General features: G+C 41.8%; 1 protein-coding gene across 5 annotated transcripts in view; it reads left to right on the forward strand.

Annotated features, from left to right (window-relative positions):
• Positions 1-17,765, forward strand: part of hdac9 (histone deacetylase 9) — a 503,463-nt gene that overhangs the window by 215,315 nt on the left and 270,383 nt on the right. For 4 of the 5 annotated variants that reach the window (XM_033045928.1, XM_033045918.1, XM_033045937.1 and 1 more), the window contains one exon: positions 2,373-2,444. In XM_033045928.1, the coding sequence (XP_032901819.1) occupies positions 2,373-2,444 (72 nt within the window). Of the gene's footprint in view, positions 1-1,599; positions 1,966-2,372; positions 2,445-17,765 lie in introns of those variants that run through there. The other variant, XM_033045953.1, reaches the window with a different exon arrangement.

Raw genomic sequence — 17,765 nt, forward strand, 5'->3', positions numbered from 1 at the left:
CTCCCCTACCTCTCTCTCCCCCCTCTCCCTCTCTCTCCTCTCCCTCCCCATTCTCTCTACCTCTGTCTCTCCCCCCTCTCTCTCAACCCCCTCTCTCCCCTCCCCCTGTCTTTCTGTCTCCTTCCCCTCTCTCTCCCCCTCCCTTTGAGAGTCTCTGTCCCTTCAGCACAGAGACTCTCACGGCAGCGGCGCAACGCTTCCGATGCCTCCGACGGCCCGGGACTCTTGCACTGAGGCTACTCCATGGCCGGAGCTGCAGCGAGAGACGCCAGCCCGGCAAACACTCACCAGCCCGCAAACACTCACCAGCCCCGCTCCCGGCATCTGTTCCCGGCATCTGTCCCCGCCGTTGCTCTAGCCCCAGCTCTCCAACACCCACGGCCCATGCAGTTTATATGAGTTTTGACATTTTCGTTGATCACATAATTTCTCACGACAGAGCATGAGAAATTTGTGATCCGTGTGAGAGCGTGAGAATTTGGCCAAATGAGTGATTCTCACGCTCAAAGCGTGAGAGTTGGCAGCCCTGCATCTTTGAAAGGTGCAACATGCAGCACATAATTTGTTTCTTCTTTGACTGTTTCCAGACCAAACATCTGAAAATGTGATTGGGCCTAGGGGCAGTATTGAGTTATGTATTTAAAATACCACAACAAATTAAACCATAGAATTTTAAGCTATATTTAAGGCCTAATAGATCAAATGGATTATCACATTTTAGTAAAATATTGCTACTTCAGTGGAGATAGGGTGTTAAGAGGCGTCAGGAGAAGATTTTCAGACAAAGCGGTAAGCCAAGGCCTTATCTGTTTCTCAGAATGTTTAAAACCCCAAGACACTGCTTGGAGAAGAGGTCAAGGAGTATTTTGGCTATCATTAATCCCTTAACTAGCTCATTTCATAGATTATTTTACAGGTGTTTGTGGGACTATTTTTTGCATAATTTAGCTGCAATATTTAGCAGCAGTAACTAGTTCAGAAGAACTTGAATTGTGTCTGAAAAGTCTTGCATTCTTCAGCTGAGTTATAAAAATGTATGCACGTTTATCTTCGGCAGTGAAAGTCGTGACCAACAACTTTTTAACGTGAGATTTACACATGAATGATTATCTGCATGTAATGTGGGCTGTTCTGATGCAAGAAAATCAGCCGGCAATGTTAATCATTAAACTGGCAGGTCCCAGAAGAACTATTCTGAAACTATTTTGTGTACGATAGTCTGCTCTTCATTTAGATACTAAAGTGCATAGCTGATGTGGAGATTTACTTATCAGCTAATACTTCACCATTGAGTGCATCCACAAAAATGACTGCATTAAACTGCCTTAGCATGAGCCTAAGCATGAACCTGATCAGTGAACTGAGTTCCCAATTTAACTTTGGAGCCTGCTTAAAATGTCAAGTTCAGAAATGGTGCAGTTTTAAAAATGATAGCACCACTTATGCAATAGCTTCAAAATGTTTAACTATAATTAACTTGGACAAATATGAATGATTTTGATCTAATGTAAACAGGATCTGGTGATGCAGTGTCTATTCTAAGTGTATGAACAAAAATAGAAGTCAATACATTTTGAGACATTGCAGTCGGACTGGAGAACAGCACTTCCAGCTGAGGGATTGGACAGCTGTACACTGTTTGCACTTGTAGTGGTATTTTTCAAATGCATTAATACAGTTCAATCTCCTGCTATGCATGACCTATTTTTGGTTAACACAGCAATTGTTCTATTTTTGTCGCTTTCGGACTGTGTTGTTGATTCATAAGAAAACGTTTCATTACTTGATTTTGTCAACTGGGAGGGAAATGAGCAGGGCAGAGCAGTGAGGGGACTGCTCTGTACTAACTTAAATCCTCTATTGCTTGCAAAGAAGAGAAAAATACCTTCCGTCAGCTGCTGTTACTGCACCTTTCCAGCTGCTTTCAGCTTCCTCAACAAGGCAAACCAAATTGGCTAAAAAGGGGTAAAAAAAAAGATTATTTTGCAGAAATGTTTGGCTGCTTTTTATAACTGGATGTATGTTTGGCTTGCATGAAGCATAATAATGAAAAGGAGATTCGGCTTACAGTTTAAAAGTGTGTGTCTAGTCATTTGTGTGTATCTGTGCAAGAGAGAGAGAGAGAGAGAGAGAGAGAGAGAGAGAGAGAGAGAGAGAGAGAGAGAGAGAGAGAGAGAGAGAGAGAGAGAGAGAGAGAGAGAGAGAGAGGGAGAGACAGAGCAGTTTACGATGTAGTGAGATGCAAATCATCTGATTCAGGAATTAGAGAGGAAATGACTATTCGTATTCTGATAAAGCTTTATGTGGCTGAAGTAAGGACAAAAGAAAGATGCTGCAGACTATTTATGAGACTGAAATGTGTTTCTCCTCAGATGAGATTTCGGAACGAGAGCAACCACTCCAGCTGTTGGCTCCACAACAAATGCACAGTGTGCTCACCTCAGGTAAGCAGTTTTGCTTTCAGACTTTTAATGCCCGAACATTGTTTTCTCTTCTCTACTTATTATTAAATTGTGTCACATGAACCCTGCACTCTATAATCAGTGAAAAGGTAATAGTAGAACAACAGATAAATTCAGATTTAAAAAAAAATATATATGATCAATTCAACATCAAGAGTTTATTGCAACATTGTATAACATAATGTATTATTGGGAATTGTTTTATGTGGTACATATGGATAAAGGATGATTTCTGGTGCAATACGTAAAATTGGGCAGCATGCTATTTTATGGCACTGTGAGAGGAAAGGTTAGCTTCAGTTTCCTGCCTTTATCATCCCTCCCTCTGAATAGCTAATTTTAGTAATGTTGCATAAGTGAGATACCTATGCACCAGGTACCACAGGGAATGTGAAGATAAGAGAATATGTGCATGTGTGTGTGTACAAGTCTGCAGAACTGTCGGTGTGCAGCTCTCACGGAAATAAATACATATCTCACTATATTGTACAGTTGGATTCGCAGAGAAAGACAGTGGAGACTGATGATAGTGTGCCTAAGTTATTTTATTTTCATACGCATTGGTTTCCTTGTACATTCCATACTTTCATCAGAGCTGCCCTGAAGTGAGTTGTACACCTTCCTGATTTGTCACTTTTAATAATCTCAGCTGAAAAACCATCAGTACTGGAGGCATTGCTTCAAGAAGATCATCCTCTTATAGAATTGACTGATGCTTGCAATCTTTTCTCCACATGCTTATGCAATTTTTGAGGATATCCAAATAAGGATACACTTCCCGAGTCAGTTCCAAATAAGCCTCCTACAATGCCTGGATATAGTGTGAGAATGCAGTATGTCCACATATCAACAAAAATTTAAAAAAAATTAGGATTTTTAAATAACTCAAGAATCATTCCTGGCTGTTGTTATTCAGTGCATGTCAGGTCACTGTTTTGGTATTTCACCCTAGCAGAAGTCAATATAAAATGAATAGACAGTGATATTATAAAATGAGATGAAAAATCAATGTCTCTCGCATGATTAACTCAACACAAGGTGTGTACATAGATCATAGAGCAGTGCAGCACAAGACAGTCCCTTCGGCCCACAATGTCTGTGCCAAACATGATGCCAAGACCATCACTTATCTACCTGCATGTAACCCATATCCCTCCATTCCCTGCATATCCATATGCCTATCTAAAAGTTTGCTAAATGCCACTAGTGTATCTACTTCAACCGTCACCACCGGCAGCGTGTTCCAGGCATTCACCACCCTCTGTGGTTTAAAAAAACAACTTGCCTTGCACATGTTCTTTAACCTCTCACCTTCAAGCTATGCCTTTTAGTATTTGAATTTTCCTGTCATAATTTAATATACTTCAATCAGGAATCTCCAAAACCTCTGGCATTCCAGCAAAAACAATCCAAGTTTGTCCAACCTCCCTATAGCTAATACCCCCTAATCCAGACATCATTCTGCTAAGCCTCCTCTGCACCCTTTCCAAATCATCCATATCCTTCCTCTAATGGGATGACCAGAATTGTACGCAATACTCCAAATGTGGCCGAACCAAATTCCTATCAAGCTGCATCATGACTTCTTGACTTTTATACTCAATACTCACTGACTAATGAAACCAAGCATACCACATGTCTTCTTTGCCACACTATCTACTTGTGTTGCCATTTTCAGGGAGTTATGGACTTGGACCCCAAGATCCCTCGGCATATCAATTCTGTTAAGGGTCATGCCATTAATTGTATATTTTCCCCTTACATTTACCCTGCTCAAATTAAACTCCATTTCATCACACAACATTTATTTAAAAAGCTCCTGATGAGCATCTTCACATGACTACTTTTGTCAACACCATCCATGCTTTTCTTACTCTTTCTCACTGCAATATTTGCACTTCATCACCTGCAAAGTCCCAGCCAGGGTGGAGTTAATCTAGGGATGAATGGTTCCACCAATGTCATTTTGACTCCAGGTCAACTGAGGAAAGGTGTCTGAAAATCAAGATCTCAAACCTAGCACTGCAATCATTGTCCCCCGGACAGCAGTGATCTTGGATTTACTGTATGGTTTTGAGTCCTGGACTGCCTACAGGAAGACAATTTAATGCACAAGAGAGATAGCACCAATTGTGTCTTTGCAAGATTCTACAAATTTTAGGAGAAGCAATAATCCCTGAATCAAGATAAAATTATTCTCAGCCAACATATGGGTGCCATGATGGTGTAGCGGTAGTGTTGCTGCCTTATAGTGCTTGCACCGCCGGAGACCTGGTTCGATCCTGACTACGGGAGCTGCCTGAACAGAGTTTGTATATTCTCCCCGTGACTTTGTGGGTTTTCTTTGAGAGGTTTTCTCCCACACTCCCAAACAGGTTTGTAGGTTAATTGGCTTGGTATAAGTGTAAAGAGTGTGTATAGGACAGTGTTAGTGTGTGGCCATCACTGGTCGGTGTGGACCCGGTGGTCAGAAGGGCCTGTTTAAATGCTGTATCTCCAATCTAATCTAAACTAAACTAAACTCCAATTGCTTACATGATCAACTTCCAAATTCAACACCAACTGTTCCTTTCTCCATTCTAACTGCATGATGTGCTGAGTATTCCCAGCATGTTTGATTTTTCTTTGGCAAGAGAAGAATCTTTTTACTAAAAATTATATTTAAAAAAAACTTTGCATAAAATCAAGCAGTTAACTTGGCATTGTTGGCAAGTAGAGGAACTTAATGCTCGTGAGTTGTAGGCACGAGACGGAATGAGCTACAAATGGAAAGGTACGTTTTAGTTTGGTGAGAAGGGGATCTGCACCAAATATGTGCAAGGCTCCTCAGCAACAATTTTTAAAATCACATATGTGATCGTGGATGATATGGTTTTGTGCATTCACAATGGTCTTTAGTCTGCTGGTCATTGTGGAGCTAAACAGGTGGGCCACTGATTGTGGGGTTTGATGGACAGTGGGGAGTGCATTTGAGAAGCATGGTGGCGCAGCGCTAGAGTTGCTGCCTTGCAGCGCTTTCAGTGCCAGGGGAGCGGGTTCAATCCCGACCACGAGTGTTGTCTGCACGGAGTTTGTACATTTTCCTCGTGACCTTCGGTTTCCTCCCACATTCCAAAGACGTACAGGTTTGTAAATTAGTTGGCTTGGTATAATTGTAGATTGTCTCTAGTGTGTGTAGGATGGTGTTTATGTACAGGGATCGCTGGTTGGTGCGGACTCGTTGGGCCGAAGGCCCTGTTTCTGCACGCTATCTCTAAACCAAACTAAACTAAACTGGAGGAAGTGTGTAGAGCTGTGAGTGGTGGGAGGAGAGATGTGAGAAGCATAGGGAGGATGATTTAAAGATACCACCGCAAAGGGTTGTTTGGGGAGAAGATTGACCAGTTTTTGCTGAAGAGGAGGTGGGGATTTGAAAATTGGATTCAGCAAAAATGGATGAACAGAGATAGTGGTTAGTTTAGGGGTCTGACAGGCAATCGAAGGGATAAGGATTTAGTTTAATTTAGAGATACAGTATAGGAACAGGACCTTTGGCCCACTGAGTCCTTGCTGACCAGTGATCATCCTTACACTAGTTCTATCCGACACATGTGGAACAAGTAACAGAAGCCAATTAGCTTATAAACATGCACGTCTTTCGAATGTGGGAGGAAATTGGAGCACCCGGAAAAAAAACCTGGTCGTGGGAAGGATGTACAAACTCATACAGACAGTACCTGTTGTCAGGATCAAACTTGGGTCTCTACTGCTGTGCCGCTGTGCCACTGTGTCGCCACCGGATTGGACAAACAAGTGTTTGGTCACTACATATGAAGGGATTGTGGGCAAGGGGAACTGGATAGACAGACAACCAGGGCCCCTGAGCACATTGGCATCAAGAAGAATGCATGACAATTTAAATCAGTTCATAGCCTGCTACATTTGTACAAATGTAAATTATTCTCAGAAGACTTAGAGCACAAATGTCTGGAAAGAGATGACAAAAGTTCCAAGTTTGTGGTAAAATTCAGGCATAGAATACATAAATAATTGCTAATAGAACTTCCAAGATAGTAAATCCCTAAAACTTGGAACAGTTGGCATGAAAAAGCTATCAGGAATGAGAAAGCAAAACCAAGTTTATCTTTGCATTCTAATTAACTTTGAAAAAATATCATTTTGGAAGCAAGAAAAGTTATCCTAATAAAATAAGGAGGAGATGAAGTTAGATGGGCTGGGGAGAGGGTAGAGAGGGAATTGAGTGAAATGAAAGGGTTAAGCGAAAGAATGGAAATAGGATGAGTGAGAAAAGTTGAGACAGATAAATGGCGACAGATTTACTAGTAACACATGTTGGAAATTCAACATGTGCTGTTAATCAGTTGCTAATCATTTAGTTGAAAAATTGCTTGGAGATCCTGCTGAAACTTCCAGCACAGTTTGTTGCCAGCAGTGAACATTGGGAAATTACCACTGCTGTATATTTTACATGTTCAAATAATTGAACAGTCTAATAATTTGTATAACTGTAACTCTGGTGCAGGGTTGTTGGTGGTGGACATTAATACTTTTTTCCACCCCCAAGTTTATAATGATTACATCCCAATATAATTTCAATTCTGTATTTCGGATCTCTGGAGTTGAAATGGTGGAGAGCTGTCAATAGTTCTGAGATAATGCCCAGTATCCGGTTGTCCCCTTTGGAAGAGGGAGAAAATGATAGGGAATTGCAGGGAGTGGGAATGGGTGGGTGGGAATGCATATGATATAGAATGTTTTTCAGTTATCAGAATCAAGGGACATGGGAAAAATGCAGGATCAAGGAACTGATTTTGGATGATCAGCCATGATCATATTAAAGGGTGGTGCTGGCTCAAAGGACAGAATAGCCTATTACTGCACCTATTTTCTATGTTTCTGTGTTAGGTGTGTCGGAAGGCCAATATTATGTTACTCATCTTGATCCCAGTTAGCCTCATTAATGGAGCCACTGATTGTGTCGCAGGACATATTTTATCCATTTAATGCATTTACAGCAACTAGTTAAACCTTTGTGGATAGAATTAAAATTCAGTTTGAAGGATGCAAAGTACAAGAGAGAAAATATTTTTTAATAAACATAATTAGCAAATATTTTCATGTCATTTATGGTTTCATTTTCAGTTGATCTATTAAATAAATCTTGATTTGGTTATAGTGGCAGTAGTGTAATACTCTATAAACCCTTTTTAATGTAGCCAGTTAATGAAGACTGTAGACATCTAACAGATTAACATTGCCTTTTAAGTGAAACCTTTATCGATAGAATGCCAGGAAGATTATATAATCTTATAGGATTGCATTACTGTAGTCAAATTGCTAATGAAGTTCTCATGTGTTCCCTTCCTGCTTGTTACAAGATTGGCAAATATCCAGCAGGATTATGTGGTGAAAACAAGATATGAAAGAATGTCAGTTAGAAATTCATATGGAACAATATTAATGTTAATTTACAATGTTTAAACAAGTATCCAATGTTAACTTGCTGGTTATTCAAATGTATAAAATTATGTTTCAGTATAATCTATATTCGGTTTCAAGTAGTGTGACTGGACTTCTTTGTGACACAAATCTGTGGCTGACTCAGTGGTTGATAGTGAGGTGCTGAGTTTATTGGTATCGAACGGGGCAACAGTAAGCACCATACCTTCAAGAGGAAATATTGCGCTTGAAGTGAGTGCTGCACAGATTTATCAGAAAGTTATCTGGATGCCAGGATTAAATTACAATGAACGGTAACATAAACTAGCTTGCCATTACCTGGAATGTAGTACATATCGAAGGTAGACACAAAATGCTGGAGTAACTCAGCGGGTGAGGCAGCATCTATGGAGAGAAGGAATGGGCGCCGTTTCGGGTTGAGACCCTTCTTCAGACTGATGTCAGGGGAGGGGGCGGGACAAATGTAGAATGTAGTGCATATCGTTCTGCTGCACCGTGATAGTTGTGTTTGTAAGAAACTGTGTGCTATGGAAAATAGTTTATGAAGACAATTTTGTCAATGAAGGAAAGTAGATTAGGCTTGAGAGAATCTCAGAGTCACAATAACAAAGTTATTTTTGCCACAGGATTTTCAAGTTGAAAGGTATTTTCAAGACCAAAAGATTATTTTTGTTACCTCAAGCTGAAAATACTAAAGGCTATATGTTACATTGTTTAATGAAGCATTTTTGCCTAAATGTCAATAGAAATGATTGCTTTTCAATTTCAAAAGCTACCCATGGATAAAATAGCAGCTGTTTCCTTATGAGATAATGGTGTGTCTGATTACTGCAGGGAGGCTACATGGAAACATTTTCCTATACTGCTAAAATTTACAATGCCTTTTTTCTTTGTGTCAATTTCCAAAGTAACTTTTGGTTCTCTAGTTCTTGGTCGAAATCACATTATTACCAATTTGGGCCACATGATGCAAATGTTCCCTTAATCCTCACTCATTTCTTTTTTTTTTTTTTTTTTTTTCCCGTTATTTTTTGTTTTGTTTCATTCTGCTTACATGTTTTTTATTCTGTTACTAAATTTTGTAAGGTGTCCTTGAGACTCTTGAAAGGCGCCCATAAATAAAATGTATTATTATTATTATTATTATTATTATTATTATTATTATTATTATTATTATTATTATTATATTATATCCTATTTGTGTTAACGCATGTTTTAGTAGAATTATCTTTTGTTTAAGGACTCATTTGAACAGTTTTTTAGGAGATTTATGAAAGTAACTTTTGGTTCTCTAGTACAAAGGTTCTCTTAGGAAAAAGCTGGTATGGAGAGAGATTTTTTTTGTTGTTTAGTGGATCTAATTTAAGAGGGCGTTACACAAAAATACAGATGGGCCTTTCGGGTACGGAGTTGCAATTGCTGATTGAGGGCTTTAATATTTTTACCACCAGTAAAACAAAAACGATTAAGATATTAAACTCTCATCTACAAATGTGGAAGAACCACCATCTGTAACCAAGTGATTAAGTTCCAGATTTATACCCACATTTAAAACAAGAATCAAGTCTTTCTAGAATGGGCCTGGTCGGAATTGGCCAGACGTTCAGCCAATTACATAGAACGCTAACCCATTTTGCAACGTAGTAAGAATGTGTTACAGATCAACCATTTCTACTCTGGCTGACGTACATGATGTTTTAGAGTCATGGAGTCACAGTGTGGAAACAGGATCTTTGGCCCAACAACCCCACACCAGCCAACATGTCCCAGCTCCACTAGTCCCAACTGTCTGGGCCTGGTCCATATCTCTCCAATCCTGTCCTATCCATGTACCTGTCCAGCCAGGGCCAGATTTAGATGAAAAGAGGCCCTAAGCTGTTCCACTTGTGAGGCCCCTCAAAATTCCCCACCCCCACGACTAGAGGAAGATAGTCCACCAGATTGATACTGATTTGCAGCCGAGCGTGGCCAATGAGATAAGGGGCTGGAAAGCTGCGCTTTTTTATTTATTTATTTATTGCCAGTGCTAGTGTTGAGTTATAGGACTTAAAACACTATTATTCTGAAATGGAGAGCAAGGAAAATTACTGAAGGTTTGTTTAGAGACTACAGTGTGTTGTGACAGCATATGTAAGAAAGGCCTATGACAGTGTCAAAAATATTATATACCTTGCAGGGCTCTCACCTAATTTTTTTTCTCTGTTGTCAGCCTACTGTCTCCGCCTCTTCCTTTCTTTTTCGTGTCCCCCCTCCCCCCCCGACATCAATCTGAAGAAGGGTCTCGACCCGAAATGTCGTATTTTCCTTCGCCCCATAGATGCTGCCTTATCCACTGATTTTCTCCAGCTTTTTTGTCTACCAATGGGGTCCCACCACTGGCCACATCTTCCCATCTCCTCCCCTGTTGGCTTTCCGCAGAGACCGCAATAACCAACCTGATCTCCCGGTGGCTCAGCACTTCAACTCCCCCTCCCATTCCGAATCCGACCTCTCTGTCCTGGGCCTCTTCCATGGCCAGAGTGAGGCCCACAGTAAATTGTAGGAGCAGCACCTTGGGCAGTTTAATCCCCAGCAGTATGAACATTGACTTCTTCAATTTCAGGTAATCCTTGCTTTCTCCTTCCCTTCCCAGCTCTCCCTCAGCCCACTGTCTCCACCTCTTCCTTTTGTCTTCCCGTCCCCCCCACCCTCACATCAGTCTGAAGAAGGGTCTCGACCCGAAACATAGCCTATTTCCTTCGCTCCATAGATGCTGCCTCACCCGCTCAGTTTCTCCAGCATTTTTGTGTACCCATTCACACAAATTCTGTTATCCCACTTTCCTCACCCACTCCCTACACATTAGGGGCAATTTTACAGACAAGTTAACCTAAAAAGCCAATGTATCTTTGGGATGTGGGAGGAAACCTACACGTTTGCAGGGAGAATGTGCAAATTGAACACAGAAAGTGCCCGAGGACAGGATCGACCACAGATCTCTGCATGTGAGGCAGCAGGTCTACCAGCTGTGCCACTATATATTTTTTCCACAACGCAAAAAAAATGGACGTTGACAACTTTGGTTACTAAAAAAATGAAAAAATCAATTTTCAGTTTTAAATCTCCAAGTGACACTATGTTCCCCTTCACAGTTACTGTATGTTTTAATTAAGTTCAAGACTATGGGGTAGTACATTGGCCATAAAGTTGCTGCCTAAAAGGGCCAAAGACCCGGAAATGATCCTGAATATGGGTGCTGTCGGTATAGAGTTTGCTCCTTTTCCCTTTGATCGCATGGGTTTTCTCTGGGTGCTCTTGTTTCCTTCCACATTCCAAAGGTGTGCAGGAACCTATTCGGACCCAACCTAAAACGTAATATTTTCCTTTTGTCCAGAGATTCTGTCTGACCTGTTGAGTTACTCCAGCTTTTTATGTCTATCTTCAGTTTAAACCAGCATCTGCAGTTCCTTCCTACACACACGATACTGTATGATAGAATGTTATTAATCCCAGGAGGGAAATTGTGTGTCTGTGTGTGGTTATATATATTATATACATACACACACACACACACACACACACATACACACACACACACACACACACACACACGCACACGCACACACGCACGCGCACAAACACACACACACACATATATTTATATAGTTATATATAGCTAATTTATATAGTTATAAATATAGCTGTAAATATACACTGTTTTGTTTTCTCGTTTATAACATTGTTTACAGAGTACTATTTTTACATATTCTGTTGTGCTACTGCAAGTAAGGATTTCATTGTTCTATCTGGAACGTGAGAGAATAAAACACTCTTGAATCTTGACTTACTCCGCTAATGTGTGGGATAGAACTAGTGTATGGGTGATCGGTGGTTGGCGTGGACTCAGTGGGCTGAAGGGCCTGTTTCCACGCTGTATCTTTAAATTAAACTACAAACACTAAAACCAGAGGGTCTAAAGAAGGGTCTCTACCCGAAACATCACCCAATTTCTTCTATCCGGAGTTGCTGGCTGCTCCATGGAGTTCCCCCGCACAATTAAAGCATGGAATAGTCTTCACCCTACCATAGTTACCGAACCAGATGCAACTAAATTTAAGGTACCTCTTTTTTACCCAAGAACCCTTTTTTGCTTAAGTCCAAGTCAAGAGCCAAGAGAGTTTTATTGTCATGTGTCCCAGATAGGACAATGAAATTCTTGCTTGCTGCAGCACAACAGAATATGTAAACATAATACAGAACAGGAGATTAAAGTTCAGTTTTTTTATATATCATAGACCATACATATATAAACAATAAATAAACAGATAAAATGCAATAGACTGTTATTGTTCAGCCCTCCACCAGTTTAAATTCCATTTAGAATATTTATGGAAGACCAGGAAACCAGAAGCAAGAGTTACTCCAGGGAGTTGCTCCAGATCCAGGGTCAGGGAGTGATTCTGCGTTGGTTTTCAGCGGTCGCGGCGAGGCAGCGACCGGATAGCAATGGCGGCCAGATCTCCCACAATTCAAAGCGAGGGAGAATGTGCCCAGCGCCGACCAGTTGTCTTGGCAGTGCGCATGCGCAGGGCGGCCGCTGATGTGCTGGCCGTGGTTGTGCGCATGCGCAGGGCGGCCGATGATGCGCTGGCCGTGGTTGTGCGCATGTGCTGGGGAGGATGTGCTGGCCGTAGCAGTGCGCATGTGCGAGGAGGCCTGCCATGCCTGCGGATGAGGAGCGAGCGGAGAGCGGAGACCCGGCAGCCCGGACACGGATATGGATGGCGGGCGGAGATGGAGAGTGACAGACAGAGAGAGAGAGAGATAGAGAGGGGGGCCCGCCCAGAGTTGAACGGCAGGTGTCCTGCCTTGGCCTGAGGCCCCCTAGATTTCGAGGCCCTATGAAGCCTAGTGGTAAATCCGGCTCTGCGAGGCCCCCCTAGATCTCCAGGCCTTAAGCTTAAGCTTGTCAAGCTTATACGTAAATCCGGCCCTGTGTCCAGCTGCTTCTTAAACATTGGGATAGTCCCAACCTCAACTACCTCATCTGGAAGCTTCTTCCATACACCCACCACCCTTTGTGTGAAAAAGTTAACCCTCGGATTCCTATTAAATCTTTTCCCCTTCACCTTGAACCTATGTCCTTGTGTACCTACCCGATCTATTCCTCTCATGATTTTGTACACCTCTATGACATCACCCCTCTTCCTCCTTTGCTCCAAGGAATAGAGACTCAGCCTACTCAATCTCTCCCTACACCTCATGCCCTCTAGTCCAGGCAACATCCTCGTAATGATCGTAATGATAGAGACCCGAGTACCTTGTGTCCTCGAATCCCCTACTCTGGGCAAGTACTTCCTCGTAAATCTTTTCTGAACCCTTTCAAGCTTGACAATATCTTTCCTTAAAAATGGTGCCCAGAACTGAACACAATATTCTAAACGCGGTCTCACCAACGTCTTATACAACTGCAACATGACCTCCCAACTTCTATACTCATCGGAAATGTCCTCGTTCTTCAGGGAACGGGGATTCCCCTCCGCCACCATAGATGAGGCTCACACCAGGGTCTCATCCATACCCCGTAACACTGCTCTCTCTCCCCATCCCCGCACTCGCAACAAGGGCAGAATCCCTCTGGTCCTCACCTTTCACCCTACCAGCCGGCAAATACAACACATAATCCTCCACCATTTCCGCCACCTCCAACGTGACCCCACCACTCGCCACATCTTCCCATCTCCCCCCATGTCTGCCTTCTGCAAAGACCGCTCCCTCCGCAACTCCCTCGTCAATTCTTCCCTTCCCTCCCGCACTACCCCCTCCCCGGGCACTTTCCGTTGCAACCGCAAGAAATGCAACACCTGTCCCTTCACCTCCCCCCTCGACTCCATTCAAGGACCCAAGCAGTCGTTCCAGGTGCGACAAAGGTTCACCTGTATCTCCTCCAACCTCATCTACTGCATCCGCTGCTCTAGATGTCAGCTGATTTACATCGGGGAGACTAAGCGTAGGTTGGGCGATCGTTTCGCCGAACACCTCCGCTCAGTCCGCAATAACCTACCTGAACTCCCGGTGGCTCAGCACTTCAACTCCTCCTCCCATTCCCAATCCGACCTCTCTGTCCTGGGTCTCCTCCATTGCCAGAGTGAGCAACAGCGGAAATTGGAGGAACAGCACCTCATATTCCGTCTGGGGACCTAGCGTCCGGATGGCATTAACATTGAATTCTCCCAATTTTGCTAGCCCTTGCTGTCTCCTCCCCTTCCTTAACCCTCTAGCTGTCTCCTCCCACCCTCCCATCCGCCCGCCCTCGGGCTCCTCCTCCTCCTCCTCCCCTTTTCCTTCCTTCTCCCCCCCCCCCCCCCACCCCCCATCAGTCTGAAGAAGGGTTTCGGCCCGAAACGTCGCCTATTTCCTTCGCTCCATAGATGCTGCTGCACCCGCTGAGTTTCCCCAGTAATTTTGTGTACCTTCTATACTCAATACTGTGACTGATGAAGGTCAAAAGCCTTTTTGACCAACTTATCAACCTGCGACTCGACCTTTAATGAACCATGCACCTGCACTACTTGATCCCTCTGCTCTACAACACTCCCCAGAGGCCTACCATTTACTTTATAGGTCCTGCCCTCTTGTCGGTCCTCTTCAAGAAACTTTTGCAGTCTAAAAATCGGACAAAATGTATTTAAAATCAGCATGGTTCCCCACCGTACTTTAGGACATGATAGGGCTTTGCGTAGTTAAAGTCCAGGCAACGTTTTACTCGTTGATTCATGTTGTGACATTTTCAGCCACTGTTTCAATAACTATGTCATATATTCTACATTTTGAATTTCTCAGGTGGGTGAGAGCATCATAACATGAATGTCTGCTGACATATTTCCTATGGCAAAGCCATAAGTGTGTATGCACTCACAGTGAAACTACTTAAAATGGCTAGAAAAGTAAAGTTCATTTCACTTGTCAAATAATTCCTTATGGACCATAAGTTCTTATTTGCCTGTGTTGGAAATTATAAGACATATTTCCCACCCCTGTCCTCACCAACTTGCACCTGCAGACTTTGGAGTTGACTTCTAGTTGCATTTTACAGACTCTACCCTTGATAGCTTTATTGGGCTTGTGATGTTTGAATGCAGCTGATTTTAACCAGGTTTACTGTTCACCCTTGTGACCCATGGTACCGATTCCTTCACGTTAAATAGAAGGCTGTTGTCACTGAAACTTGAAAAGGTGAGTGATCTGAAGTATAATTAATAAATTAAGTGAGAAGCATGTGAAGTATTTGTTCATTGTATATAATATCCCGTGACCAGTTGCATGTAATTCAATTATACGCTTGAACCTGTTGTTGTCTTTTACTTTTTAGCTTATGGTGTACAATTAGAGGCCCAGAGATTACTTGTCACCACCTGTCTCTTAACAGCGATATGTGCATGGTTTAATTTCTAGTCTATAAATTGTGCATGGTACATTTTTGTCTTTGCTAACTACACCCATTCTGCAGCCTATAACATGTTCACAGTACAATATTTAAAGTTCATGGTTAAAAAGCATTCTATTCTCAGTTCAGCTATCTGTGTGTTTCCTATATCCAGCTCATGGCATTAACGGAACATCTGAAGCTGCTTCTTAAAATAGTAAGACTCGGTAAATACTAGAATGGTTATATTTTAATTAAATGTTTGCTTGTGTTTGTGGTAAGTTGATAGTTTGCATATTTTTTTGTTTAAAAGCTAATTTTTAATTGTTTGTCAAAAACATTGCAATCTTTTACATCAAAAGGCATGGTCTAATACCCTGCATCAGCATTTGGTTGTATTTTTCAATACAAATGCCAAGTGCAATAATTAGTCATTTTGGTGACAATTGACAGAAGTAGTTTAATTGTCACATTTTCGCTGCCTTTAAAAGAAAATGAGCTTTTTCTGGTGAGCTATTTTTAGCCACATTACTCACTTTATACAGTTAATAGCCATAATCTTTGATCTATGCAAACTGCATACCACAGAATGATCTGGTATTCATGACATATAACTTAGTAACAGACACAGCAATTTAAAAACTGATTAATTCTCTTTTTTGCAAGGCAATTAATTGTTTCTCCGTTATTGTTTCCCATTGACTGATTTTAGCAAAGTATCACTGATTGCCTGCAGGTTGTATGTAATTATGCTTCCAGTTCTCTCATACAAGAGGTTCTGGATCCATATTAATTTTTTTTGGCAAAATGCTTTTGGTATTGTGTTCTTGGTGGTATGAGCATGTCTCAAGTGCCCTGACAACCTGGTACAGAGTGTGTGTTTGCTTGCTGGTTGCTCAAATACAATTAGCATTGTCTCACTGTTCTAATAATCGACTGACCAGTAATAATAGAAACATAGAAATATATAAAATAGGTGCAAGAATAGGCCATTCAGCTCTTCGAGCCAGCACCGTCATTCAATATGATCATGGCTGATCAGTACCCCGTTCCAGCTTTTTCCCCACCTCCCTTAATTCCCTTAGCCCTAAGTGTTAAATCTCACTCTCTCTTGAAAGTATCCAGTTGCCTCGTGGCTAATCCCTGTGTTTTTGCTAAGCGGCTCTGAGGACAGTACTTTAATGGTCTCACAGTGAAGTGCATCAGACAGTTGAGTGGCATGCATCTGTTGCATTTCTTGATTGGTTATGTTGAGTTAAATGCTGATCTTTGAGGGTATATATGCAAGATAGACACAAAATGCTGGAGTATCTCAGCGGGACAGGGAGCATCACTGGAGAGAAGGAATGGGTGACGTTTCAGTCTGAAGAAGGGTCTCGACCCGAAACATCACCCATTCCTTCTCTCCAGAGATGCTGCCTGTCCCGTTGAGTTACTCCAACAAGTGTCTATCCTCTTTTTTTAACCAGCATCTGCAGTTCTTTTCTACACATTGAGGATATATAATCACATTGCGCTGTTTAGCAGTAAGTGAATGGCTGATTCCCATGTATCAACAGGTATTTTTCTCGATGACCTGCTTTAGGGATCCAATGAATAATTCCATCCCATTATTTGAACTATGTTTTTAATTTGGGTCATCTGAACTTTTAAACTGACTATATTACGTTTGGAGTTCATGCAAATATTATTTCCAAATTATATATTCCCTTGGGATATATCCCAAGATATATTCAAATCCCCTCCCCTATGAAGGACAGTAATAGCCATGCAGTATTTTTACTCTAGTAAATGTAATTTTAGTGCAATTGCTGCACATCACACTTACTGTAAATATTCTGTGGTCTAATTCAAACTGATATGGTTAAAGCATCTTAATTGATTTTTAAATATTCTCACACAATTTGTCAGGTTTTTTTTAATTTACAAAGATTTGCAAGGATATTGCCAGGTCTAAGGGCCTAAGCTCAGGGAAAGGTTGGGCCGGCTAGAGGTGTATAATATCGTGAGGGAGAATTGATAGGGTAGATGCACAGACTCTTTTACCCAGTGCAGGGGAATCAAGAACCAGAGGATATAGGTTTAGGATGAGAGGGCAAAGATTAATAGGTATCTGAGGGGCAATGTTTTCACAGTGATGGTGGTGGGTGTGTGGAATGAGGTGCCAGAGGAGGTGGTTGAGGCAAAAACAATAAAAACATTTAAAAGCCATTTGGTGAGGAACATGGATAGGAAACGTTTAGAGGGATTTGGGCCAAATATGCACAGGAGGGACTAGTGTAGATGGGGCACCTTGGTCGGCATGGTCAAGCTAGGCTGACTATATGTCTTCAAAGGTAGGTTTATCCTGTGAATAAGGAGTCCAAATTGGTATGCAGTGCTTGTGTGTGACTTGATCAATGACGTGCAAAGATGCAACTAGATTTCCTTGCTCTTTA

The sequence above is a fragment of the Amblyraja radiata genome, chromosome 2 (assembly GCF_010909765.2).
Source record: "Amblyraja radiata isolate CabotCenter1 chromosome 2, sAmbRad1.1.pri, whole genome shotgun sequence".
NCBI lineage: Eukaryota > Metazoa > Chordata > Chondrichthyes > Rajiformes > Rajidae > Amblyraja > Amblyraja radiata.